Raw genomic sequence first — 26,717 nt, 5'->3', positions numbered from 1 at the left:
TTATAGTTTGCTCTGTTTTTTTTCAAGTAATTATATTTTTGTTTTCTCATGATTTGGTTGGGTCTAATTGTGTTGCTGTTCTGGGCACTGTGTGGTCTGTTTGTGTTTGTGAACAGAGCCCCAGGACCTGCTTGCTTAGGGGACTCTTCTCTAGGTTCATCTCTCTGTAGGTGATGGCTTTGTTATGGAAGGTTTGGGAATCGCTTCCTTTTAGGTGGTTGTAGAATTTAACAGATCTTTTCTGGATTTTGATATTTAGTGGGTATCGGCCTAATTCTGCTCTGCATGGATTATTTGGTGTTTTACGTTGTAGACTGAGGATATTTTTGCAGAATTCTGCATGTAGAGTCTCAATTTTTTGTTTGTCCCATTTTGTGAATTCTTGGTTGGTGAGCGGACCCCAGACCTCACAACCATAAAGGGCAATGGGTTCTATAACTGATTCAAGCATTTTTAGCCAGATCCTAATTGTCATGTCAAATTTGATGTTCCTTTTGATGGCATAGAATGCCCTTCTTGCCTTGTCTCTCAGATCGTTCACAGCTTTGTGGAAGTTACCTGTGGCGCTGATGTTTAGGCCAAGGTATGTATAGTTTTTTGTGTGCTCTATCAACCTGCTCCCGAGAGGCACACTCTTTGTCCTCCCAGCAATAAATACTTCATTGAGCATGTGGCAGCACGGATCTCACAATGCCCCTCCCAGCCCTCCCATTGGCTCAAGGCTGTGAGAAACTCCAACAAGCCCAAGACCTACACATTCATGTGGAGATTTAGGAGTATAAATAGGAGGGAGAACCAGAGGGAAGACAGCACATATCCAATTGGCTCTTTACTGAGACTTCAGCTCAACAGAACTACGACTGCCACAGCCATGGCACCAACAATGACTAGACAGATTACCTACTCTGAGCAGAACCTCTCACTTACTAAGGTAAACAAATGCTTTGAATACATTCATACAGTACATTTCAATCTTATTCTATTGCTGTTAATTATACATGGCAAGTTGACTAAACTGTTCCTTGTTTTCTCTTTGTGCAGGTAAAGAAGCCAGCTGTGGAGAAGATGCGCAGAGATCGCATCAACACCAGCATCGAGCAGCTCAAGTCCCTCCTGGCTCCCGAGTTCCTCCTGCAGCAGCCTGACTCCAAGCAGGAGAAGGCTGATATCTTGGAGATGACCGTCTATTTCCTGAGCCGACAGCAGCAGGCAGGGAGTTCCTCCACCGTGGTAGCCAATGGTAGCTACTCTCACTGTGTGCAGGAGGCTGTCAGCTTCCTGTCGCAGTGTGAGGTGAAGACACAGTCCCACAGCAGGCTGCTGACCCACTTCCACAGCCTGCAGACATCCAGCCAACACAGCCAGGCTCCCAGGTCCCTCTCCCCGCTGGGCTCCCCAATAGACCAGGCCACCACCAAGGGTGTGATGAGACCCATCTCCCATCCGCTCTGGAGGCCCTGGTAGAGCAACGCTTCAGACCTTTTCATGTCAGACAAACGGAATTAGACAGGCCAGTGTATGTTTTGACAAGCATGGACAGTGGTGTTCGGAGTGACAGAGGTCTACTTCTTCTGCATTTGGCAAGAGATGCTATGTCATTAGTCTTCATCCAGATGAAGAAAGGGCATGTTTCGCCAGTATTCCTTTGAAAGGAAGGATTCTATGAAATGATTCAGATTGGTCTGGATACATACTATGTATTTGAAAATGTACACTGATTTAATAACAGTGTTTCTCTTATTTGATGTTCTCATTTGAGAACCTTAACTCTGACAGTACAGAGTTAAATTATTGTAATAACATACTTGCATTGTATTTCTAACCCATGTTGAGTTGCTACTCTTTGGGTCTGTGACCACCTGTTTGTTAGAATTTGTCAAACTCTTTGTCATTGAATGATAAAATGTATCAATTTGATGTAGCTACATTATCACACAAATGGATCCAATGGATCTACACTGAATGTAAATCATGTTATGATTGTGTAAAATCAATGTCATTGATAATACAGTATTCATTGTTCAAAGAATATGTTAAAAAGTTCATTGTAACTTCGAAGATACACCTTTCCTAAAGAGATTTTGTGTATTCCACAAAAGGTTTTGTAAAGAAAAAAGCTTTTCTGTGAAAAGTTTGTTTGCCTTTATTGGTTTAAATGACATTCCATTTGGAGTGACATGCCATCAAGTGTTCGAAAATAAATTAAAAACTTGTACGTTTCTTAAAATTGCATTTTTGGTTTTATCTTCTCTGTCGTACGGAGTCATATATCTACACAAAGTTCTCCACCCACATCCATTCTGATTACAACAGTAGTATGGCTAACTTTGTCATCCACAAAGTTAAAAAGAAGACCACTCTAGTTAATATATAAAACATATTGGTTGATTGACTATATTCACAAACCTAAATTTAGATTGTGAGGAGCACCTATCCTAAAGGTATAGAGATGTCAGTTCAATATTGGTTCCTGATTGATAAACCAAAACCTTGAAACCTATTGTTGATTTGTGGTTGGACAAAACCTATGTACAGAACCATTCAAAAGTTTGGACACACCTACTCATTCAAGGGTTTTTCTTTATTGTTACTATTTTCTACATTGTAGAATAATAGTGAAGACATCAAAACTATTAAATAACACATATGGAATCATGTAGTAACCAAAAAAGTGTTAAACAACTCAAAATATATTTTGTATTTGAGATTCTTCAATGTCGTAGCCACCCTTTGCCTTGATGACAGCTTTGCACACTCTTGGCATTCTCTCAGCCAGCTTCATGAGGTAGTCACCTGGAATGCATTTCAATTAACAGTTGTGCTTTGTTAAAAGTTCATTTGTGGAATTTCTTTCCTTCTTAATGTGTTTGAGCCAATCAGTTGTGTTGTCTTGTTGGTCAATTTCTTCAACAGATGATCAGGTCTACATAATTATCAAACTTATACATATTGGTAGTAGAAAGGAAACACAGACTCTTTGTTTAAGTATAAAAATGATCCTTTAGTAATACAATTGCACTGTGGCTAGGAAAAACTACCTAGAAAGGCCAGGACCTAGGAAGAAACCTAGAGAGGAACCAGGCTATGAGAGGTGGCCAGTCTGGCTGTGCCGGGTGGACATTATACATTGAACATGGTCAAGATGTTCATAGATGACCAGCAGGGTCAAATAATAATAATCACAGTGGTTGTAGAGGGTGCAACAGGTCAGCACCTCAGTAGTAAATGTCAGTTGACTTTTCATAGCCGATCATTCAGAGTATCTCTACCTCTCCTGCTGTCTCTAGAGAGTTGAAAACAGCAGGTCTTGGACAGGTAGCACGTCTGGTGAAAAGGTCAGGGTTCCATAGCCGCAGTCAGAACAGTTGAAACTGGAGCAGCAGCACGACCAGGTGGACTGGGGACAGGAAGGAGTCATCAGGCCAGGTCCTGAGGCATGGTCTTAGGGTGCAGGTCCTCCGAGAGAGACAGAGAAAGAAAGAGAGAAAGAAAGAGAAAAAGAGAGAGAGAATTAGAGAGACCATACTTAAATTCACACAGGACACCGGATAAGACAGGAGAAATACTCCATATATAACAGACTGACCCTAGCCCCCCGACACATAAAATATTGCAGCATAAATACTGGAGGCTGAGACAGGAGGGGTCGGGAGACACCATCCGACGATACCCCTGGACAGGGCCAACAGGCAGGATACCACTAAAGGGATATCTTCAACCACCAATTTACCATCCTGAGACAAGTATAGCCCACGAAGATCTCCCCCACGGTACAAACCCAAGGGGAGGCACCAACCAGGACAGCAAGATCAAGTCAATGACTCAATCCACTCAAGTGACGCACCCATCCTAGGGACGGCATGGAAGAGCACCAGTAAGCCAGTGACTCAGCCTCTGTAATAGGGTTTGAGGCAGAGAATCACAGTGGAGAGAGTGGAACCTGCCAGGCAGAGACAGCAAGGGCGGTTCGTTGCTCCAGTCCCTTTCCGTTCACCTTCACACTCCTGGGCCAGACTACACTCAATCATAGGACCCCCTGAAGAGATGAGTCTTCAATAAAGACTTAAAGGTTGAGACCGAGTCTGTGTCTCTCACATGGATAGGCAGACCATTCCATAACAATTGAGCTCTATAGGAGAAAGCCCTGCCTCAAGCTGTTTGCTTAGAAATTCTAGGAACAGTAAGGAGGTCTGCGTCTTGTGACCATAGCGTACATGTAGGTATGTACGGCAGGACCAAATCGGAAAGATAGGTAGGAACAAGCCCATGTAATGCTTTGTAGGTTAGCAGTAAAACCTTGAAATCAGCCCTTGCCTTAACAGGAAGCCAGTGTAGAGAGGCTAGCACTGGAGTAATATGATCAAATTTCTTGGTTCTAGTCAAGATTCTAGCAGCCGTGTTTAGCACTAACTGAAGTTTATTTAGTGCTTTATCCGGGTAGCCGGAAAGTAGAGCATTGCAGTAGTCTAACCTAGACCTAGTCTAACCTAGAAAAGCATGGATGAATTTTTGGACAAAGTTTCTGATTTTTGCAATGTTACGTAGACGGAAAAAAGCTGTCCTTGAAACAGTTGATATGTTTGTCAAAAGAGAGATCAGGGTCCAGAGTAACGCTGAGGTCCTTCACAATTGTTTGGGAGACAACTGTACAACCATCAAGATTAATTCTCAGATTCAACAGAAGATCTCTTTGTTTCTTGGGACCAATAACTAGCATCTCTATTTTGTCTGAGTTTAAAAGTAGAACATTTGCCTCCATCTACTTCCTTATGTCTGAAACACAGGCTTCCAGGGCGGGCAATTTTGGGACTTCACCATGTTCATCGAAATGTACAGCTGTGTGTCGTCCGCATAGCAGTGAAAGTTAACATTGTGTTTCCGAATGACATCCAAGAGGTAAAATATATAGTGAAAACAATAGTGGTCCTAAAACGGAACCTTGAGGAACACAAAAATGTACAGTTGATTTGTCAGAGGACAAACCATTCACAGAGACAAACTGATATCTTTCCAAAAGATAAGATCTAACCCAGGCCAGAACTTGTCTGTGTAGACCAATTTGGGTTTCCAATCTCTCCAAAAGAATGTGGTGAACGATGGTATCAAAAGCAGCACTAAGGTCTAGGAGCACGAGGACAGATACAGAGCCTCGGTCTGAAGCCATTAAAAGGTAATTTACCACCTTCACAAGTGCAGTCTCAGTGCTATGATGGGGTCTAAAACCAGACTGAAGAGTTTCGTATACATTGTTTGTCTTCAGGAAGACAGTGAGTTGCTGCGTAACAGCTTTTTCAAAAATGTTTGAGATGAACGAGAGATTTGATATAGGCCGATAGTTTTTATATTTTCTGGGTCAAGGTTTGGCTTTTTCAAGAGAGGCTTTATTACTGCCACTTTTAGTGAGTTTAGTACACATCCGGTGGATAGAGAGCTGTTTATTATGTTCAACATAGGAGGGCCAAGCACAGGAAGCAGCTCTTTCAGTAGTTTAGTTGGAATAGGGTCCATTATGCAGCTTGAATGTTTAGAGGCCATGATTATTTTCATCATTGTGTCAAGAGATAAAGTACTAAAAAACTTGAGTGTCTCCCTTGATCCTAGGTCCTGGCAGAGTTGTGCAGATTCGGGACAACTGAGCTTTGGAGGAATACGCAGATTTAAAGAGGAGTCCCTAATTTACTTTCTAATGATCATGATCTTCTCAGCAAAGAAGTTCATGAATTTAGCACTGCTGAAGTGAAAGCCATCATCTCTTGCGGAATGCTGCTTTTTAGGTAGCTTTGCAACAGCATCAAAAATACATTTTGGATTGTTCTTATTTTCCTCAATTAAGTTGGAAAAATGGGATGATCGAGCAGCAGTGAGGGCTCTTCGATACTGCACGGTACTGTCTTTCCAAGATAGTCGGAAGACTTCCAGTTTGGCGTAGCGCCATTTCCGTTCCAATTTTCTGGAAGCTTGCTTCAGAGCTTGGGTATTTTCTGTATACCAGGGAGCTAGTTTCTTATGACAAATGTTTTTGTTTTTAGGGGTGCGACTGCATCTAGGGTATTACGCAAAGTTAAATTGAGTTCCTCAGTTAGGTGGTAAACTGAGTTTTGTACTCTGATGTCCTTGGGCAGGTGGAGGGAGTTTGGAAGGGCATCTAGGAATCTTTGAGTTGCCCGAGAATTTATAGCATGGCTTTTGATGATCCTTGGTTGGGGTCTGAGCAGATTATTTGTTGCGATTGCAAACGTAATAATATGGTGGTCCGATAGTCCAGGATTATGAGGAAAAACATTTAGATCCACAATATTTATTCCACGGGACAAAACTAGGTCCAGAGTATGAATGTGGCAGTGAGTAGGTCCGGAGACGTGGGACAAAACCCACTGAGTCGAGGATGGCTCCAAAAGACTTTTGGAGTGGGTCCGTGGACTTTTCCATGTGAATATTAAAGTCACCAAAAATTTGAATATTATCTGCCATGACTACAAGATCTGATAGGAGTTCAGGGAACTCAGTGAGGAACGCTGAGGCCTGTAAACAGGAGATATAAAAAGTGCTTGAGTAGATTGCATAGATTTCATGACTAGAAGCTCAAAAGACGAAAACGTCTTGGGGTTTTTTGTACATTGAAATTTGCTATCGTAAATGTTAGCAACACCTCTGCCTTTGCGGGATATGGTCACCAGTGTAACCAGGAGGTGAGTCCTCATTTAATACAATAAATTCATCAGGCTTAAGCCATGTTTCAGTCAGTCTAATCACATCAAGATTATGATCAGTGATTAGTTAATTGACTATAACTGCCTTTGAAGTGAGGGATCAACATTATGTAGCCCTATTTTGAGATGTGAGATATCACAATCTCTTTCAATAATGACAGGCATGGAGGAGGTCTTCCAGTGAGATTGCTAAAGCGAACACCGCCATGTTAAGTTTTGCTCGACCTAGATCGAGGCACAGACACGGTCTCAATAGGGATAGCTGAGCTGACAACACTGACTGTGCTAGTGGCAGACTCCACTAAGCTGGCAGGCTGGCTAGCAGCTCTCATTGTGGAGTTAGAGTCCTGTCTATGTTCGTAGATAAGATGAGAGCACCCCTCCAGCTAGGATGGAGTCCGTCACTCCTCAGCAGGCCAGGCTTGGTCCTGTTTGTGGGTGAGTCCCAGAAAGAGGGCCAATTATCTACAAAAACAGTTTTCAACCAGCAATTGAGTTGTGAGACTCTGCTGTAGAGCTCATCACTCCCCCTAACTGGGAGGGGGCCAGAGACAATTACTCAATGCCGACACATATTGCTAGCTGATTTACACGCTCTAGCTATGTTGCGCTTGGTGACCTCTGACTGTTTCATCCTAACATCGTTGAAGCCGACTTGGATAACAATATCCCTTTACTCTCTACACTCACCAGTTTTAGCTTAAGCCAGCACCATCTTCAGATTAGCCTTAACTTCGGTAGCCCTGCCCCCTGGTAAACAGTGTATGATCGCTGGATGATTCGTTTTAAGTCTAATACTGCAGGTAAGGGAGTCGCCAATGACTAGGGTTTTCCATTTGTCAGAGCTTATGGTGGGAGGCTTCAGCGTCCCAGACCCCGTTATGGGAGGAATAGAGACCAGAGAAGGCTCGGCCTCTGACTCCGACTCGTTGCTTAATAGGGAGAACCTGTTGAAAGTTTCCGTTGGCTGAATGAGCGTATTGAGTATTGAGAGTGAAAGAGTATTCCTACAGCATTTCCTTCCAGAAGCCATGAGAAAATTGTCAGGCTTCGGGGACTGTGCGAGGGGATTTATACGGCTATCTGTACTTATTGGTGGCACAGACGCTGTTTCATCCTTTCCTACAAGTAAATTGCCCTTGCCTAACGACTGCGTCTGAAGCTGGGCTTGCAGCACAGGTATCCTTGCCATAAGGCGATCATTCTCCTGTATATTATGAGTACAGCGACTGCAATTAGAAGGCATAATGTTAATGTTACTAATGTTAATGTTATCTTCGGCTGGTGAAGGTCCTGACGAACCACGTCCAGATAAAGCGGGGTGAATAAGTTGAACGAAAAAAGTTGAGCTAGGTAAAAAATGTACATATAAAACGGTAATTAAAAAGTAAAAACCGTAAAGTTGGCAGGTAGCAAAGTAAGGTTAGCAACAAACCGCACAGCAGCATGTAAGCAAGTCTACAAGTTGTGAACAGAAATTACGTCAAGGAACACAAAGACACAAGTATAGGGTCATAACGAAGCGAACGAGTCTAAGTATCATCTGACAGGTGGCTGTTTTCAACAGGCTTGCGGCAGCCTTGTGTTCTCAGAAAACCAGTCGTATTCTCAGAACCTCAGACAGCTATGGTGGGGCCCAGACAGGAGGAGTATGAGCGTAGGCGGTTTCCTGCCTTCTGATAGGGCACAACACTCAAGACAGGTTTTAACACACACACACAGAGGTCTCCTGAGAGGAGACCTTACAGTTTATCATTAAACCAAGGTATGAGGCCTTGGTTTAACACCTCCAGTGACAAGGTAGAGGTGGTATACAGAAGATAGCCCTATTTGGTAAAAGACCAAGTCCATATTATGGCAAGAACAGCTCAAATAAGCAAAGAGAAACGACTGTCCATCATTACTTTAAGACATGAAGGTCAGTCATTCCGGAAAATGTCAAGAACTTTGAAAGTTTCTTCAAGTGCAGTCAGAATAACCATCAAGTGCTATGATGAAACTAGCTCTCATGAGGACCGCCACAGGAAAGGAAGACCCAGAGTTACCTCTGCTGCAGAGGATAAGTTCATTAGCCTCAGAAATTGCAGCCCAAATAAATGCTTTGCAGAGTTCAAGTAACAGACACGTCTCAACATCAACTGGTCAGTTGAGACTGCGCGAATCCGGTCTTTATGGTCAAATTGCTGCAAAGAAACTATTACTAAAGGACACCAATAAGAAGAAGAGACTTGCTTGGGCCAAGAAATACGTATCCTTTTTATTGTGGCAAAAAGTTTGAAAGAAGTTTCTCAGGGTTAGTCCTGCAGATGGTCTGGCGGTGATTACGGAGCCCACCCTCCCTCCAACCAGAGATCAAACACCGTGGCTAATGTGATGTGTAACAAGACACACTTCTATTGTCCCCTTATTGAGGCCGGTGAATGGACAGAGAGTGTGGGAAACAGGAGCTAGCACACTCCCAAAGGCACAGGGCTGATGGGAACCTGCCTTACTCCACCACATGCCTGGCAGTCCAGAGTGTATGGCAGGAATTCAGACTGACTGTTGTCTATCTTTTGGTGGGTCACTGTTCACACACACTAAAAGACCCCAGACAAAGGCTAGCCAAAACCTTCCCATCCCCACACTGTCAATGTGGTCAATGCACAGCTAGCCAAAATCTTCCCTTCCCCACACTATCAATGTGATCAATGCACAGCTAGCCAAAAGGGAATTTCTAGCTAACAGTTAAAACATATTATTGTATAGATGTAGTTGGACAAATTCCCCTTTATGAGTAGTTTTAACACCATTGAAATGTTCAACATTCATCCAGGCCAAAGTGGAAGAAGAAGACAGGGCGCTCTTGTAGCTCTTTGTCGATGTGCAAGGCCCCATTAACTTGATTTTTTCCCAGATGGTCTGTGACATAGGGTTTCTGTTTGTCCTGCAACAAAGGATCAATTAACATTCCCAATGGGGCATTGAGGGAGCGGCCTGGCTTTTGTAGCTCATCTACCCCAGTGCTAGGGACTGGTGGGAAACTAGGGAGAGTAGTCTCCTCACAGCGCCCACAGGCCAGGCCAGACATGTGTGACCTTTGCACTGCCTGAAACACAGCCATTGCACTCTGCCAGTGACTGTGGCATTGTCCCCAGTCTCCCCGCTCTGGTCCAGCAGCACATAGTCCGACATTGAACACAGATGAGAGTTCTGGGATTTTTCTTGGGAAAGTAACAATTTATCTTATTAGTTACAATGTTATACTGTAGTTCCTCTTCTTTGTATTTAATGCCACGATATTTACCGTCTACGAGATAAAATACCTCTTCAGTCATACTTTGAATTGGAAAAATACACTAAAACACTTGTTGTGGGACAAAGCATTCTAGAATGAATCTTTCCTGGGGGGCAACAAATCCACATGTGGGCATGAGTTGTCATGAGCTTTCCCACACTCGACAGCCAATGAGAACAGAGGTACAGACAATAGATAACACAATGGTTATATGTCAACTGTCTGTCAACGTGGAGGCTACTTGTCTGGACGAAGTGTGTGGGGTGTGTGACAAAAGGTTTGATATATACGTAAGTGTGTGTAACTCCCACATTCCAACACAGCGACAGACATCTGTGTCTATGTGAATGTCTTCTTCATCAGACATGAGCACCCTTTAGCATTAGCATCATTTTTATAACAATACAAGCCCAATGGTTACGATACCACTAACTTTCAAAAGTGTTGTAACCACACTGTTGCAGTACTGACTGCATATGAATTGTATCCAAATTGTATGTATTTTATTGAAACTATGCGACAATTCAACTAATGTTGGGTTAATTACGACAATAACATTGTCTGGAGAGAAAGATAACTCTCCAGAGTAATTTTATTTTGTAATTATACTGGCGAGATTGTGTTAGAAATGAAAGGGTTCTGAAATGACTCAGATCTTTTTTTTACGGTATAAATGACCCTCTTTTAAGAGGGCTCTTCCCTTCAGAAGTGTGTTGGCTTTTAACTTGTTTTTACGCCATAGTTTTTTAATTTGATAGGTATGAAAACCGAGATGTGATGTTAATTGCATGTATAATGGCTTAACCTATTCATCCATTAATCAGTAGTTAATAGTTTATCTTGGGAAACATCTCTGTGTTGCCTCTACTACCCCATAATCCATCAAGTTATTGATGTTTCTCCTATTGTTGCGATGGGCGGCCCTGTGGTCTCAGTAGTGTGGGAACCCCAGCCTGGTCTGGGCCACATGGCTTTGTCATGGTAATCTCCTGCTATATAAAGGGGGAGAGATCCCTTAGAGGGCCCAGACCACACTGCGGCCCAAGAGAACTAGCAGACAGACCTGTCACTCTCTCACACCTACAGACATGGCTCCCTGTTCAACCAACTTCTCTTTCCAGCACCTGAGGTTCGCAGAAAAAGACATTAAGGTATGCAAATGATGTTCAATCAATGTGTATATACAGTATAAAGTGTGTATGTTTATTGTGGCTTTTTCAGTTTATTTATGTCATATTAGAGCTGTAGACTAATCAAATGTTCTTCTCTGCGTCAGATAAGGAAACCCATCGTGGAGAAGATGCGTCGGGATCGCATCAACGGCTGCATCGAGCAGCTCAAGCTCATCCTGGAGAAGGAGTTCCACAAACAGGACCCCAACACCAAGCTGGAGAAAGCCGACATCCTGGAGATGACCGTGAGCTTCCTGAGGCAGCAGCTGCAGCCGGATCCATCTCAGAGGGACTACGGCGAGGGTTATTCACAGTGTTGGAGGGAGTCTCTGCAGTTCCTGTCCGGAAGCCCCAAGAGAGACACCACTTCCATCATCACCTCGGCTGGACCTCTTCAGGGGCTCCAGCAGCAGCTCTCCACCCAGGTCCAGAGATCCATCCAGCAGCACCCAGTGGTCCATTCCACCTCCCCAGTCTCCTCCACCCTCCGACCCACCACTAACACCAACACCACGCTCCAGGACACAGGAGCTAAAGGCCCAGTCTGGAGGCCCTGGTAGAGAAAGACGGTGGACTGAAGTCACTCGAAAACCTGAGGGAAACAATGGACTGTATGTCCCTCACTGTGTAGGAAATATGCATTTCCAACCTGCTCAACGTTGTGGGTTTCCTGAGCTCTTATTTTCTCATCACATTGATGGACAGATGTGTGTGGCACATATTTGATGTGAGGGTAGTCACTTTTTTGTGAAGGATGCTTTTTTCTCTTACTTGTTTTATCAAATTAGAATTTCATTTGCAGTGAAGAATATAGCTGACAATTTAGTTATGATCTATTATTGTGAAATGTGCATTTTTTTCTTACTCCAATGGAGTCTATGTGTTATATGACAGATGTAACAGCATCTACAATAGGCTACTGTATTTTTTACAGCAATTCTTTGAGGATATTTCTCTATTGTTATTCATTGTTTTGTTATCTTATGGATGTATCTTTTATAAAAGGCAATAGTATGTTGGTAGGCTTTGTAATAGTACCGTTATTGTTTTATATTGCATTTAAAGAAGCTCTTAAAACTATGTATGACATTTGAATGACAATAAAACTACAATCAATTTTAAATAAATTATAACCTTTTGTCCGGGATTGTGATTTTTGACCAAATTGTAGTGGATCTTGCATTCCATACATTTTGTTCTAACTAGTTCATTTGACCCTCCTCCATGAAATGTCTTGTCAAATTTGACTAACAAATGTAAGAAAATCCACATTTAACTTTTGCAATGGTTACCCCCTAAGAATCTTGGTTTAAGTATGAACGTTTTGCATGATCAAATGAGACAGTTTTACACATTAAAGTGCAATACTACCACTTTTAAAACCTCATTTATTATCTCCATCACCATATCAGTGTCTGCATATGGTAACAGTGTCTATCGTGTTAAAAAAGTGCACTTTGATAATGCCATCAAAAGTAAAAACATTTTCAAACACTAAAAGATTTGCAGCGACGTGAGGAGCAGAAATATGGCGTCCCCCTGGCAGAAAAACTCATTGCATGTTTTGAAAATCATTTTTTAAACTTTTAATTCTTGTTGATGTCATCGAATAAGACATTTTTTAGGACCTTTCTTCTTATCTTCAAAGCAAATCAAATTTTATTTGTCACATACACAGGGTTAGCAGATGTTAATGCGAGTGTAGCGAAGTGCTTGTGCTTCTAGTTCCGACCATGCAGTAATATCTAACAAGTAATCTAACAATTTCACAACTACCTTATACACACAAGTGTAAAGGAATGAATAAGAATATGTACATGAAAATATATGGATGAGCGATGGCCGAATGGCATAGGCAAGGGGCAGTAGATGGTATAGAGTACAGTATATACATGAGTAATGTAGGGTGGCATTGTTTAAAGTGGCTAGTGACACATTACATCCAATTTTTGATTATTAAAGCGGCTAGAGATGAGTCAGTATGTTGGCAGCAGCCACTCAATGTTAGTGATGGCTGTTTAACAGTCTGATGGCCTTGAGATAGAAGCTGTTTTTCAGTCTCTCGGTCAAATAAAGCATGGTTCTCCTGGGGCTTGAACCCAGGACTTTCTGCGTGGAAAGCAGATGTGATAACCACTACACTATGGAAGCACATAGTGGTTTCTTTTTAACCACAGAATGTAGAAATGTGCAGTTTTCCTGTAGACCGTAGACACTGGTACAGTGCTGGAGCTAAATAAAGGTAACATTAAATTAAAATTAACTAGGCAAGTCAGTAAAATAATTCATAATGACTATGAAGTTGAAAAATGGTGGAATTTCCCTTTAATGAAATACAAAGAAGGAAAACTAGGTCATTTTATTAGTTGGTTTATTTATTTCAAATAGCGCTATACAAAGAAAAGGTTATTCATTGATTTAAGCATAAATAATCATATGCAGATTCTTCAAATAGACTATTGAGTCACACACTTAGATTGAAAACCGAGAACTATGGGACATGTGTATGGGTCTTTGGGATAGCTGGGTTTAAATCAGAGGCTTACAGGCTATCCCATTAAGCTCCTGAAACCTGCCACCACAGATGCCCAGTGAGAGGGCACACATACAGGCAGGCACTCACACCAACAGAAGGCAAGGCACCTCTCTATGGCCTGCCCACGCTACCACTTTCTATTCTTGTAAAGAGAGGCCAAACATATGCCACACAGACACTGAAAAAAGAGCACAACACCAGATGCTGCCAAAGAGGTTTAGCTTTGGTTTTCTGAATTCTCCCCAGTAAAAACACACACTTAGCTAAGTCGAAAAGGAGTGCATTAGAAAGCTAACCTCATAACTACATTACAACCATGTTAGAGAACATTATACATACATTTAAAATGTGCAAGGTCAACATTTACTTTCTCCTTAGCTAAGAGTAGAGCAACATGTACTATGGCATTTTTTAAAGCCATCTACCTATGCAATGGATTGGGAATAAGTATCCGGAAATACAAAAGGCAATCTATGATAAACACATATCTCTCACTGTTTGTTCATGGTATACATCTGAATACAGTTTTGGAAATGGGCCGTTGTGTTCATTTTGGGCCTCAGCACCATGATGTAGACCTTGGGCATGAAATAACCACCGAGAATACCGAGCACACTGGACACTATGGCCAGCACATGCATGGCCATGGCAAACTCCGCCCTTGTGACAAAATAGATGGTGAAGAAGCTGATCCAGGAGATCATGTAGACCATGAGACTAAAGGTGATACATTTGGCCTCATTATAGTTGGCTGGCAGGTCTTTGCCCATGTAACTGAAGGAGAAACAGAGCATGCTGAGCACAGAGACGTAGGCTAGTTCTATCATGGCACCGAAAGAGAGGGTGTTACTACACTCTGTGACAATGCAGTTGGAGTAGAAGTCCACGTCCTGGGAGGGGTACGGGGGGTTTAGAGCAACCCGGAGCGCAGAGATCGACAACACTGTCATGGACACGACAAGGACGGTGACTTCAGGCCCGTGGTTCTTAGCCCAGGTATCATAGGCACGGGGCAGCTTGGAAGACAGCTTAAAGATGCAGACCACTTGGAAGGAGCGCACGGTGACGCACGCCAGACACACGGTGAAGCTGAAGACGAAGAGGGGCTGCTTGAGGAGGCAGGCGGGCCGAGACGGGAGGCCAAAGTGGCACAGGGCGCTGGCGGCCGCCGCGGTTAGGGCCAGAAGCATCACCAGGCAGGTGCGCCCGCCAGCCGACTTGGCCACAGGGGTGCCCAGGTTGAGGAGGAAGACGACCCCTGATCCAAGGGTCATGAACAGGGTCAGAGCCAGGAGGACCAGCAGGGCAAGAGACAGGGGGGCGTCCCAAGCCAGCAGCAGTACCGTCCGATCCAGACACACATTGCTCGCCTCTGTGGACCACTGGTGGAGCTCACACGCCTGACACCAGGTAGATCCTAAAGAGTGACATTATTATCATAACATCAAGGCTGGGGTCAGTTCAACATTTACAGGATTTATTTTAGTTCAACCAGTTCAGAAGATGAAGGTGTTTACATTCATGAATTGAGTTAACCTATATCCTTACTATTGATTTAAAAACAGATATCACTGATCACCATCAGAGACAGTTGCACTATCACTGTTGTTCTAGTTGTGCTACTGCCAGCTGCTTGCTATAGATCAGGGGTGTTGAACTATCTTTGCCCCCCGGGGGGCCGCATTCAGTCTTCAACGAGGTCTGGAGTTTGTTATATTTCCATGCCGTCAAAATGAGCTATAAATAGTCCTCTATCCATCGTTTTGGGGAATTTTTGATGCTCTCTGACTGTGCACTGTGATTATTAGTGAGCTGGACAGTGAAAAAAACTGTTAATATATCGTTATCGTTTTTTCTACACATATTAGATTTGGTTTTAGTCATTTTAAATATATTGAGTTTGTTGCCCCCCCCTCCTATTTTTTTTTACCTCCCCAATTTTTTTGACCCCACCCAAAAAATGTACAATTAATTTAAAAAAAAAAATCCTCACTCACCCATGGGCCAGACTGGACACCAGGCAGTGTGTTTGACACCCCTGCTATAGCGACAGTTTATGAGAGGGGCAACATCCGCCACCCGCTGGACACTTTTAAACAGCACAATTCAAATCACTACAGATAGAGGATGAACTATGGATGTGCCCAGTGGGTGTGTGACAGTAATCTCACCAGTACTGTTGAGGAAGGTGTGAGCAGGACAGGCCAGGCAGTCAAAGCAGCACTTGTGTTGTCCTGTCTGCAGCTTCCGGTGACCTGTAGGGCATTCTGGAGAGCATATTGATGGAGGCACCTCCTGGATACAACCACAATAAAAACAACACACACACAGGTTTTCCAAGTCCACATGCAACCATGGTTTACACTCTCTATGACTAGTTTCTACAATTATATTACCCAAAATCATTCTGCAATTGCATCTGACAATGGATTGTAATACTACTGTGTAAATACTGTAATATTGTGGCTATACTTTTCCCAGGTTGTCAATGTCACTAGCCCATTCAATTTGGGCAGGGTCCACTGTGAGGTCAGCGGGGTCTGGAGTGTAAGAGCCCACCACTCGGAGAGACCACTCTGTTCCCCTCCAAACCCAGGTCACGATGTCATATCCTGTGGGCGGGTCTCCGTTCTCATCAAAGTACACAGAGGAGTTCCCAACAGAGAATCTCACCTGTTTTAACAGTGGCAGAAGCTGAGGGAGAGAGAGGAAGAAAAGCATGCGCCAATTTAAACATGACTGTAACAGGCCTGGGATAGTGAACATTGTTGACTGTAGATTTCCAATAGCACATCGATATCAAGTGTGTCGTGAACGTGTGCTCACTTTCTTCAGAGTGGGCTTTTTGACTTCAGTACCCTCATTTTGAAAACACTCACCTGCCAAGGTTGTACTTCAATCTTTTGGCATTCACCTGAGTCACAACCAAGTGCTTGGTGCAGGGCATGGGCCACAGCATATACAGCCTTGTAAACATTATAAGAGGATGTCATATCATAGCCATCCAAAGAGAAGTTTTTTACTGCCATGCTATAGAGATCCGTATTTTGCAAACAGTCAACCCTCAGGTCCATCATGCCATTGGAGGTGTCCCTAAGTAACTTTGAAACAACATGGCTTTCGAACGTCTCAAACCCAGCTATGGCTGCGTATTTGATGGAGATGCCTAGAACAGTTCCGATGGTGTGGATCCCTGGTATCCCCGACACTAGAGTGGCCACTGACCAGTCCTCTGTCCCTATCCACACCTTGCCAGTTACACCCTGCTCTATGACAAATGGGAAGAACCCACTAACTTTGCTTTTGCTGGAGAACACAACAATAGTGTTGACCTTGGTCTTCAAGATGCCCTTGACAATGCTCCTCATGGTCTGGTTGGTGGCCGAGGTGAGGTCGGGGATGACTCCTTGGTAGGCGATGCAGATGTCGTAGTAGGCCGCCTGTTGGGAGAGCCTCTGCATGCCCTGGAGGCCGTAGGAGTTATCACTGCCCAGTAGCACGATCCAGGTCCAGTTAAAACGGACCAGCAGCTGGATCATGGCGTCCACCTGGTTCCTGTCACTGGGGATGGTGCGGAAGAAGGATGGGTAGAGGTGCTTGTTGCTCAGCAATTCGTTTGTGGCTTCATAGGATATCTAGAAGAAGAAAATTCACAAATAGGAGGACAAGGAGAGGGGACCAGAAGGAGGAGGACCAGAAGGAGGAGGACCAGGAGGAGGAGGTCCAGAAGGAGGAGGTCCAGAAGGAGGAGGACCAGAAGGAGGAGGACCAGGAGGAGGACCAGGAGGAGGAGGAACAGAAGGGGGACCAGGAGGAGGAGGACCAGAAGGAGGACCAGAAGGGGGACCAGGAGGAGGAGGAAGAAGAAAAAATAAAGGACACATAAATGGAAAAAAATGTGAAATCATAGGAGGCAAGACATTTAAAAATATAAATAGAAGAGCAATAGAAGACAAAAACAAATGGTCACAAATGTGTTCCATTCTCAGTCTAGAGGGCAAACAGATTAGCGTTGGTTTCACCAGTTACCAATAACCAAACTTGGGAAATACAATGTACCTGTGGCACCAGATAGGAGCCCAGCATTGCAGCCGGGGGAAAGGTATAACTGCTACTATCAGGCCCAATCACTGCCACTGCTCTCTGGTCACCACCCGTCTTGTTCCCTGAAGTTCCCTGTAACTGTTGGGCCAGCAGGTCCACAGTGGCCAGGACACTGGCTGGTGTATTGCAGATGTCATACGCCTGGTAACCCAGCGTCACCCCTGGGAGAAGACGTTGGTTTTTGGTGCCGTTGTTGATCTCCTCCACAGCGAATCTCATGGCTTGTATCAAATGATAGCCATGTTTATTAGATTTGCCTCTGAATAGGAGTGCATTGATTGCAAGCAGAATAAAAAGACATTACAACATAAATCCATTATTGAAAGAAAGTGATTGAGTCAAACAACAATAACTCACTGATGGTCTAAAATGAACTAAAATGCCAGGGAAATAGATAAACAACGTCCTCTTGTGAGATCTTCATTGGACTTACTTTTTGCAGGCTTCCATGTCTGGTAGGTTGGAACCGGAGGTGGCTAAATTGTGGAGCGGAAAGAGACACGAGATGGAGTAGTCCCCTGAAAGCTGCAGACTGGTTCCCTCAGTCAGCTGGTGGCCAGTCAGGACCAGTACCAACCAGCCCAGGACGACACACACACCCATTCCGCAACCTCAACAACCCTCAGCTCTGAACTGGAACTACGGGCTATCTACCTCTTCTTATGTTAGGGTGGATGGGTGGAGTGGAAAGAAGGTGGAATGGAGGGAGAGAAGGAGGGAGGGGGATCTGGATGTGGAGGGTTTTGCATCTTTCCCGGTGATGGTGATGGAGTGAGGGTGTGCACATTTGCATTTTAAGATTTGTTTTTCATACAGTAGAGTTAGCTTTCCATTGAAATGAACCGAATAATTGTAATAGCCCATGAAAGAGGAGACCGGTGTGTCAATATCAATCACAGTCAAGTGACAGTGCAATTAAATGGTGTTCGACTGTAGTTACATTGCAGTATCGGTGGTATGTTGGACTCAAGGTGCAGACTGGGCCACTAAGGTGCAGGAGAGAAGAAGAGAGCCAACTGCACACTTAGAAGCAATGCAAAATGTCATATTGTAGCTAACCTTTCAGTCAAAGCAATGTAAATCCGAGCTGGTTTAGTGTTTCTGTCTGTTTTGTTATGAGGGACCATGTCTATGTTCCCTCTGCCTTATGTTCTATCAAATAAAATAAAATACATTTATGAAGCGCTTTTTACATCAGCAGACGTCACATAGTGCTATACAGAAACCCTTCCTAAAACCCCATACAGCAAGCAATGCAGATGTAGAAGCACGGTGGCTAGGATAAACTCCCCAGAAAGGCAGGAACCTAGGAAGAAACGTGGAGAGGAACCAGGCTCTGGGTGGTGGCCAGTCCTCTTCTGGTTGTGACGGGTGGAGATAGCACATGGCCATTAAGGCCAGAATCTTCTTCAAGATGTTCAAACGTTCATAGATGACCAGCAGGGTCATTCAGAGGTCGAGACGGTACACCCCCCCACCCCTTTTGCCCTCAGAACAGCCTCAATTCATCTGGGCATGGACTCTACAAGGTGTCGAAAGCATTCCACAAGGATGCTTGCCCATGTTGACTCCAATGCTTCCCACAGTTGTGGAGAGGTGGAAAAAGTTCCCAATTGTCATAGTTGAGTTAAAGTAAAGATACCTTAATAGAAAATGACTCAAGTAAAAGGGAAAGTCATCCAGTAAAATACTACTTGAGTAAAAGTATAAAAGTATTTGGTTTTAAATATACTTAAGTATCAAAAGTAAGAGTATGAATAATTTCAAATAGCTTATATTAAGCAAAGTAGATGGCACAATTGTCTTGTTTTTTACATTTACGAAAAGCCAGGGGCACACTACAACAACCAAACGTTATTTACAAACAAAGCATATGTGTTTAGTGAGTCCGCCAAATCAGAGGCAATAGGGATAACCATGGATGTTCTCTCGATAAGCGTGAGAATTGGACCATTTTACCTGTCCTGCTAAGCATTTGAATGTAATGAGTACTTTTGGGTTTCAGGGAAAATGTATGGAGTAAAAAGTATATTATTTCCTTTAGGAATATAGTAGAGTAAAAGTAAAAGTTGTCAAAAATACAAATAGTGAAATACAGATACCCTACAAAACTACTTAAGTAGTTAGGTAGTATTTTTACTAAAGTTGGCTGGATGTCACTTGGGTGGTGGACCATTTTCTTGAATGTTCTGTATACTCAAAGTATAAAAATTTGTACTAATTGTGCTAAAAAGAGCTACACACATTGCTCTTTGCACGATGTTCGTGCTCTGCCATGGACTGACTCCCACATACAATATATACAGTGCATTCGGAAAAAATTCAGACCCCTCGACTTTTTCAACATTTTACATTACATTTACAAGTTACAGCCTTATCTTAAAATGGATTAAATATTTTTTATCCATCATCAATATACACACAATACCCCATAATGACAAAGCAAAAACAGGCTTTTAGAAATGTATTAAATACAAAAAAATGGAAATATCACATTTACATAAGTATTCAGACCCTTTCCTCAGTATTTTGTTGAAGCGACTTTGGCAGCGATTACAGCATCAAGTATTCTTGGGTATAACGCTACAAGCTTGGCACACCTGTATTTGGGGAGTTTCTCCCATTCTTATCTGCAGATCGTCTCAAGATCTATCATGTTGTATGCAGAGATATTTTCAGGTCTCTCTAGAGATGTTTGATTGGGTTCAAGTCCAGCCTCTGGCTGGGCCACTCAAGGACATTGAGACTTGTCCCGAAGCCACTCCTGCATTGTCTTGGCTGTGCGCCTAGGGTCGTTGTCCTGTTGGAAGGTCAACCTTCGCCCCCAGTCTGAGGTCCTGAGCGCTCTGGAGCAGGTTTTCATCAAGGATCTCGCTGTACATTGCTCCGTTCATCATTCCCTTGATCCTGACAAGTCTATCAGTCCCTGCCACTGAAAAACATACCCACAGCATGATGCTGCCTCCACCATGCTTCACCGATGGGATGGTGCCACGTGACACTTGGCATTCAGGCCAAAAAGTTCAATCTTAGTTTCATCCAAACAGAGAATCTTGTTTCTCATGGTCTGAGAGCGGGCTGTCATGAGCCTTTAACTGAGGAGTGGCTTCCGTCTGGGAATCCCTAAATATGTTGGGGGGAAAGCACCTCTTCGGGGTACTCAAATCTTTTTAACATACCATCTGCTCCATTTTTCATGAGTGGTGGGCAAGATACAGCCAATTTAGAGACCTACCTCAAGTTGTTATTGCTCCTGGTCGGGTTGAATTTCCATTCTCTGTCCATCAGCAAAACCACGGTGACATTTGAGGCCAAGATTGTGCCATGTGTAAACACACCTTTAACCACTAATAGCCTATTTGCCTCATAATCACACGCTGCAGGATCTGCAAACTCAACAGGAGACCACAGTTTCCCTTTGTTTCGACAGCAATATTTGACATTTTGTCAACGTCATTATTACAGACGCAAATACCATGTAAAGTAAGAGCACTGTACAAGCTTGGCAAAATAAGATTTCCATGTGTGTCATGTTACTTTCACTGAGAACATTTCTGGCCATGGAAGAGGGGAAAACACTGTGCTTTTTCTTTTTAAAAGTTATGTTGTGTCATGAACACAAGTTCACACACTTGAAAAATCATACAATATATAATTGTATGAAGCAATGGCATAATAATACTAATAATAGCATATTATTCTTCTTTTATTTATTTTTTAGCTTATTGTCATTAATAATAGGCATAGACCTACTCTGGTTGCTTGTAAGACCAGGTGCAGGGGTCCTATTAATTATGACATCATCTTTTTGACACCTCCAGGATTTGCATTTATGGTCTGTATTTCTGTCATGTCTTTGCAGTCTACTGTGGTCAGAAGTGATTTAGCAAAATAAAGGAAATTCCATACTTCCTAGCTACAGATTGTACACCAGATAATGTGATATAACCAAAGATTTTTGGTATCCATTACTGGGCGTTACAGGTTTGCATATGAAAAACACAGCTGTAGATTTTCCAACTAACCTGGATTTTGCGATACGGTCTTCGTTCTCGATTCGGCATAACACGTATATCTTCTAAAATGTCCGTGTCCAGTTGCAGGTGGTTAGCTTGAATTTAGAAAATGCTCTGTCTCATCTAACTCAAATCTTCTCTCATTGATCGAGACAGGTGATTGTCACCATGACGTGCGGCACTTCGGGGTGGACCCACCTGTCTAAATGAAAGAGAGAATATTTGAAACAGACAAGATGGCAGCGTAAACGTTGCTGGAATACTTCATGGAGTAATTCATTTTATAAGGGAGCATTTCTTTTTTATTCAAACACACCACCTGCAAGTGGACACATACGATACATGTTTGGCCGAATCGACAACGAAGACAGGCAACGAATGCATCTAGGGTTATTCTTTGTCAATTTAGATTCTGTGTCATGGAGGCTAGTTCCCAATTCATTTGAAAAACGTATTTAAAAAATGACATCTTATAATACACAATAGTATAAGGCCCTATACTACTGTAGCGGATTCAGGGATAGCATGTTTATGGGGCAATCAGAAATTCGAACAACAACAAAAGGTTTCCCCGCCATTGTTTTTGGTAAAAAGTTTAGGGATATGGGTCTGGAAAAATGTAACCGCTCTCAAATTCATAGACACCCTTATGTGTGCAAGCACCATCCATGTGATCACAATCATAGTTTTAACCATGTTTACAATCACATTGTTTACAAACCTGATGTATCAATCCCATATTGCCCCTTTATTCATGACTATAGCCAGTGCCTCTAAAGCACCTGAGGTTCAAAGTAGATAATCTGACATGTAAGCTATATAGAGTAAGCTATATTACATGCTTTTTTTATGAAGTCATTTTCAAACAAATTGTACAGGTCACAAAATACAATTTTTCATGCGTACTCTGGTTGCTTGTACAGTAGCATATACAGTGGGGCAAAACAAGTATTTAGTCATCCACCAATTGTGCAAGTTCTCCCACTTAAAAAGATGAGAGAGGCCTGTAATTTTCATCATAGGTACACTTCAACTATGACAGACTAAATGAGAAAAAAAATCCAGAAAATCACATTGTAGGATTTTTAATGAATTTATTTGCAAATTATGGTGGAAAATAAGTATTTGGTCACCTACAAACAAGCAAGATTTCTGGCTCTCACAGACCTGTAACATCTTCTTTAAGAGGCTCCTCTGTCCTGCACTCGTTACCTGTATTAATGGCACCTGTTTGAACTTGTTATCAGTATAAAAGACACCACAACCTCAAACAGTCACACTCCAAACTCCACTATGGCCAAGACCAAAGAGCTGTCAAAGGACACCAGAAACAAAATTGTAGACCTGCACCAGGCTGGGAAAACTGAATCTGCAATAGGTAAGCAGCGTGGTTTGAAGAAATCAACTGTGGGAGCAATTATTAGGAAATGGAAGACATACAAGGCCACTGATAATCTCCCTCAATCTGGGGCTCCACGCAAGATCTCACCCCGTGGGGTCAAAATGATCACAAGAACAGTGAGCAAAAATCCCAGAACCACACGGGGGGACCTAGTGAATGACCTGCAGAGAGCTGGGACCAAAGTAACTAAGCCTACCATCAGTAACACACTACGCAACCAGGGACTCAAATCCTGCAGTGCCAGACGTGTCCCCCTGCTTAAGCCAGTACATGTCCAGGCCCGTCTGAAGTTTGCTAGAGAGCATTTGGATGATCCAGAAGAAGATTGGGAGAATGTCATATGGTCAGATGAAACCAAAATATAACTTTTTGGTAAAAAATCAACTCGTCGTGTTTGGAGGACAAAGAATGCATCCAAAGAACACCATAAGCATGGGGGTGGAAACATCATGCTTTGGGGCTGTTTTTCTGCAAAGGGACCAGGACGACTGATCCGTGTAAAGGAAAGAATGAATGGGGCCATGTATCGTGAGATTTTGAGTGAAAACCTCCTTCCATCAGCAAGGGCATTGAAGATGTAACGTGGCTGGGTCTTTCAGCATGACAATGATCCCAAACACACCGCCCGGGCAACGAAGGAGTGGCTTCATAAGAAGCATTTCAAGGTCCTGGAATGGCCTAGCCAGTCTCCAGATCTCAACCCCATAGAAAATCTTTGGAGGGAGTTGAAAGTCCGTGTTGCCCAGCAACAGCCCCAAAACATCACTGCTCTAGAGGAGATCTGCATGGAGGAATGGGCCAAAATACCAGCAACAGTGTGTGAAAACCTTGTGAAGACTTACAGAAAACGTTTGACCTCTGTCATTGCCAACAAAGGGTATATAACAAAGTATTGAGATAAACTTTTGTTATTGACCAAATACTTATTTTTCACCATCATTTGCAAATGAATTCATTAAAAACCCTACAATGTGATTTTCTGGATTTTTTTCCCTCATTTTGTCTGTCATAGTTGAAGTGTACCTATGATGAAAATTACAGGCCTCATCTTTTTAAGTGGGAGAACTTGCACAATTGGTGGCTGACTAAATACTTTTTTGCCCCACTGTAAGATGCAAATGGTCTATCAATTGTGACATCTTTATGACACCCCTCGATTTCAACATCAGCACTTGTCCATAGTTGCACAGCTCAAGCACTTTGAAGCCTAGTGTAGTTACGTGTGTTTAGCAAGCAAATTTTGCCAAGTAGCTAGATCAAGAACAATTTTCGCAAATACCTTGACATTAAGCCCTAAATCCTTTCGAGGTTCAGGACTATTTCTAGTAGTTTTCTGTCAAATGTAATGTTTTAAAAAGCTTTTACAAACCAAAGCCAATAGGCTCAGATAATTACTTTTATTTCAATAACGAAACATGATGTATTCTAAAGTAATACATTTCTCTGTTATTTGGGATTTTAAAGAGAGAAAAGGATTGAGGTAAAGGAGGAGAAAGGGATGGAAGAGCCTGCTGCTCAACCAAGGATATTTTTGAATTGGCCCATATAAAATATAAAATGTTCAATTTCATGTATTAATGGTGGACAGTAATTATCCCCCTAATTCTAAACTAAATATAAGGATATCAACCCTCCACTTAATGGTGCACAAATTTCAGAAGGACTTATTTATTAAATTATTTTGATTTGACTTGAGACGCTTTTAAAGGCATGTTTCATGGTCTGTATGAACCTCTCCACCAGCCAATAGGTAGATGGGTGATATGGTGAGGACCTGATGTACTGTACGCCATTCACCTGTAGGAACGTGACCATTTTTTGGGACACTAGCGGCCGCTGTTGTCACTAACAAGTTGGAGTTGCGATCCGAACCGACTAAAACACTTCTCCAAGTTTCTCGATTGTCTTCTCTGCAGTAGTACACCTCATGATGGCAACCTCTGGCCACTTGTTATGAGCATCCACAACCACGAGAAACAGTCTGTCTTTGAAAGGACCTGCGATGTCGACGTGAATGCGTGTTGTCCATCACTTCAGAGAATACTGGGTCGTTTCTGGTGTTTCTCTGCACTTGTGTTGAAGTGACTGGTGCGTTTTCCACTTGTCTGACGTAGAAGATGTCCACTTGGCCTGACTCTGGTTCTGACAGGTAGTGTTTACCTGGAAAGTCCATCTGCGTTGCAATGCAGCTCTGACTTTAAGTATTTGATGTCGTAGGTGTGTGCTGACAACAAAGCCCACCTAAACATTCTGCTACAAATCATTCCCTAAGTTCTAGACCTCAGCTGAATCTCGTAATGAATGGTGTGGCTGTTAAACAAGTTGAGGAGACTAAATTGCTTGGTGTTACCTTCAATTGTAAACTGTCATGGTCAAAACATATAGATTCCATGGTTGTAAAGATGGGGAGAAGACTGTCCATAATAAAGAGAAGTCCTGCAAGCTCTAGTTATTTCTCTTATCTTGATTATTGTCCAGTCATATATTCAAGTGCTGCAAAGAAAGACCTAGTTAAGCTGCAGCTGGCCCAGAACAGAGCGGCACGTCTTGCTCTTCACTGTAATCAGAGGGCTGATGTCAATTCTATGCATGCCTCTCTTGGCTAAGAGTGGAGGAAAGACTGACTGCGTCACTTCTTGTTTTTATAAGAAACATTGTGTTGGAAATTCCAAATAGTTTGCATAGTCAATTTACACAGCACTGACACACACACTTACCCCACCAGACATGCCACCAGGGGTCTTTTCACAGTCAGTCCCCAGGTCCAGAACAAATCCAAGGAAACATACAGTATTATACAGAGCCACGAGAGCATGGAACTCCCTTACATCTAATATAGCGCAAGAGAACAACAAACCTGGTTTAAAAAAAAAATCAATAAAGCAACACCTCAAGGCACAACGCCTCTCCCCCATGTGACCTACTTCTTGTGTGTGTACTGACATGTATGTTATAACTGAGAGATACAAACATACATTAACATGTAGTGTGTTTGCATGTTGTCTGTAACGTCTTTTTCGTTGTGTCGGTCCCCAGTAAGACTAGCTGTCTTCGGCTAACGAGGATCTTAAGAAATCAAATAAAAAAAAAACTTGCATCCAAAGATGCTCCTCCACATACGGTGATCTTTGATTTCAGATTTGTACAAATGCCGGTGAAACTTACGCACTCCAAAAACATTACTTAGGGCTTCACATTCTATCTGTGCATAGTGTACTTTCTGCTTTGTTCGTAAGCGATCGGCTTCTCTTCACTTGGAAGGCATGATATGGGACACGACTGCTCCCACACCATAGAGACTAGCATCACGAGCTAGTTGGATGGGTCAAAAGTGTGTCAGGAGTGTTTCCTTGGTTTTCTTGAATGCTTCCTCGCATTGTTCTGTCCATTTCCGTGTTTTGTCCTGACAAAGCAACTGATGCAGCAGCTTCAGCTTCGTTGCTAAGCGACAAAGCGTCCGTAGTCATTCAGTAACCCCAGGAACGAACGTAGTTGACTCA

General features: G+C 42.8%; 3 protein-coding genes across 4 annotated transcripts; 2 read left to right on the top strand and 1 right to left on the bottom strand.

Moving 5' to 3' along the window:
- Positions 1 to 560: 560 nt before the first annotated feature.
- LOC110533012 (transcription factor HES-5-like) lies at positions 561 to 2,532 on the top strand. The gene is made up of 2 exons (XM_021617144.2): positions 561 to 931; positions 1,042 to 2,532. Exons 1-2 carry the CDS (start codon positions 761 to 763, stop codon positions 1,462 to 1,464), a joined length of 594 nt encoding a protein of 197 aa, XP_021472819.2. The 5' UTR covers positions 561 to 760; the 3' UTR covers positions 1,465 to 2,532.
- Positions 2,533 to 11,013: 8,481 nt separating this feature from the next.
- Positions 11,014 to 12,286, top strand: LOC110532116 (transcription factor HES-5-like). Its single transcript, XM_021615733.1, has 2 exons — positions 11,014 to 11,138; positions 11,264 to 12,286. Exons 1-2 carry the CDS (start codon positions 11,076 to 11,078, stop codon positions 11,717 to 11,719), a joined length of 519 nt encoding a protein of 172 aa, XP_021471408.1. The 5' UTR covers positions 11,014 to 11,075; the 3' UTR covers positions 11,720 to 12,286.
- A 1,234-nt stretch (positions 12,287 to 13,520) lies between these two features.
- On the bottom strand, positions 13,521 to 22,679 carry LOC110531180 (taste receptor type 1 member 1). 2 transcript variants are annotated; one of them, XM_036988033.1, is made up of 7 exons: positions 21,825 to 22,679; positions 18,233 to 18,275; positions 17,755 to 18,058; positions 16,575 to 17,330; positions 16,168 to 16,389; positions 15,867 to 15,990; positions 14,187 to 15,112 (listed from the first exon to the last, which is right to left on the bottom strand). In XM_036988033.1, the coding sequence occupies exons 2-7, from the start codon at positions 18,247 to 18,249 to the stop codon at positions 14,187 to 14,189; spliced, it is 2,349 nt and encodes a 782-aa protein (XP_036843928.1). In that variant the 5' UTR covers positions 18,250 to 18,275; positions 21,825 to 22,679. The 2 variants fall into 2 exon arrangements, with proteins under 2 accessions (XP_036843927.1, XP_036843928.1); XM_036988032.1 differs by lacking the exon at positions 21,825 to 22,679 and having other exon boundaries at positions 13,521 to 15,112; positions 18,233 to 18,980.
- Between the last annotated feature and the right edge of the window lie 4,038 nt (positions 22,680 to 26,717).

Source organism: Oncorhynchus mykiss, chromosome 9, assembly GCF_013265735.2.
Source record: "Oncorhynchus mykiss isolate Arlee chromosome 9, USDA_OmykA_1.1, whole genome shotgun sequence".
NCBI lineage: Eukaryota > Metazoa > Chordata > Actinopteri > Salmoniformes > Salmonidae > Oncorhynchus > Oncorhynchus mykiss.
This window is presented reverse-complemented; position numbering and strand designations above follow the sequence as displayed.

Excerpts from the sequence above, each read along its gene's own strand:
- LOC110532116 (XM_021615733.1), top strand. The coding sequence starts at position 11,076 with ATGGCTCCCTGTTCAACCAACTTCTCTTTCCAGCACCTGAGGTTCGCA. Across the intron at positions 11,139-11,263 it reads TCGCAGAAAAAGACATTAAG|ATAAGGAAACCCATCGTGGA; the intron begins GTATGCAAATGA and ends TCTCTGCGTCAG.
- LOC110531180 (XM_036988032.1), bottom strand. The coding sequence starts at position 18,402 with ATGGGTGTGTGTGTCGTCCTGGGCTGGTTGGTACTGGTCCTGACTGGC. Across the intron at positions 18,059-18,232 it reads GACATGGAAGCCTGCAAAAA|AGGCAAATCTAATAAACATG; the intron begins GTAAGTCCAATG and ends ACTCCTATTCAG. Across the intron at positions 15,113-15,866 it reads CACCTTCCTCAACAGTACTG|GATCTACCTGGTGTCAGGCG; the intron begins GTGAGATTACTG and ends GTCACTCTTTAG.
- LOC110533012 (XM_021617144.2), top strand. The coding sequence starts at position 761 with ATGTGGAGATTTAGGAGTATAAATAGGAGGGAGAACCAGAGGGAAGAC. Across the intron at positions 932-1,041 it reads AGAACCTCTCACTTACTAAG|GTAAAGAAGCCAGCTGTGGA; the intron begins GTAAACAAATGC and ends CTCTTTGTGCAG.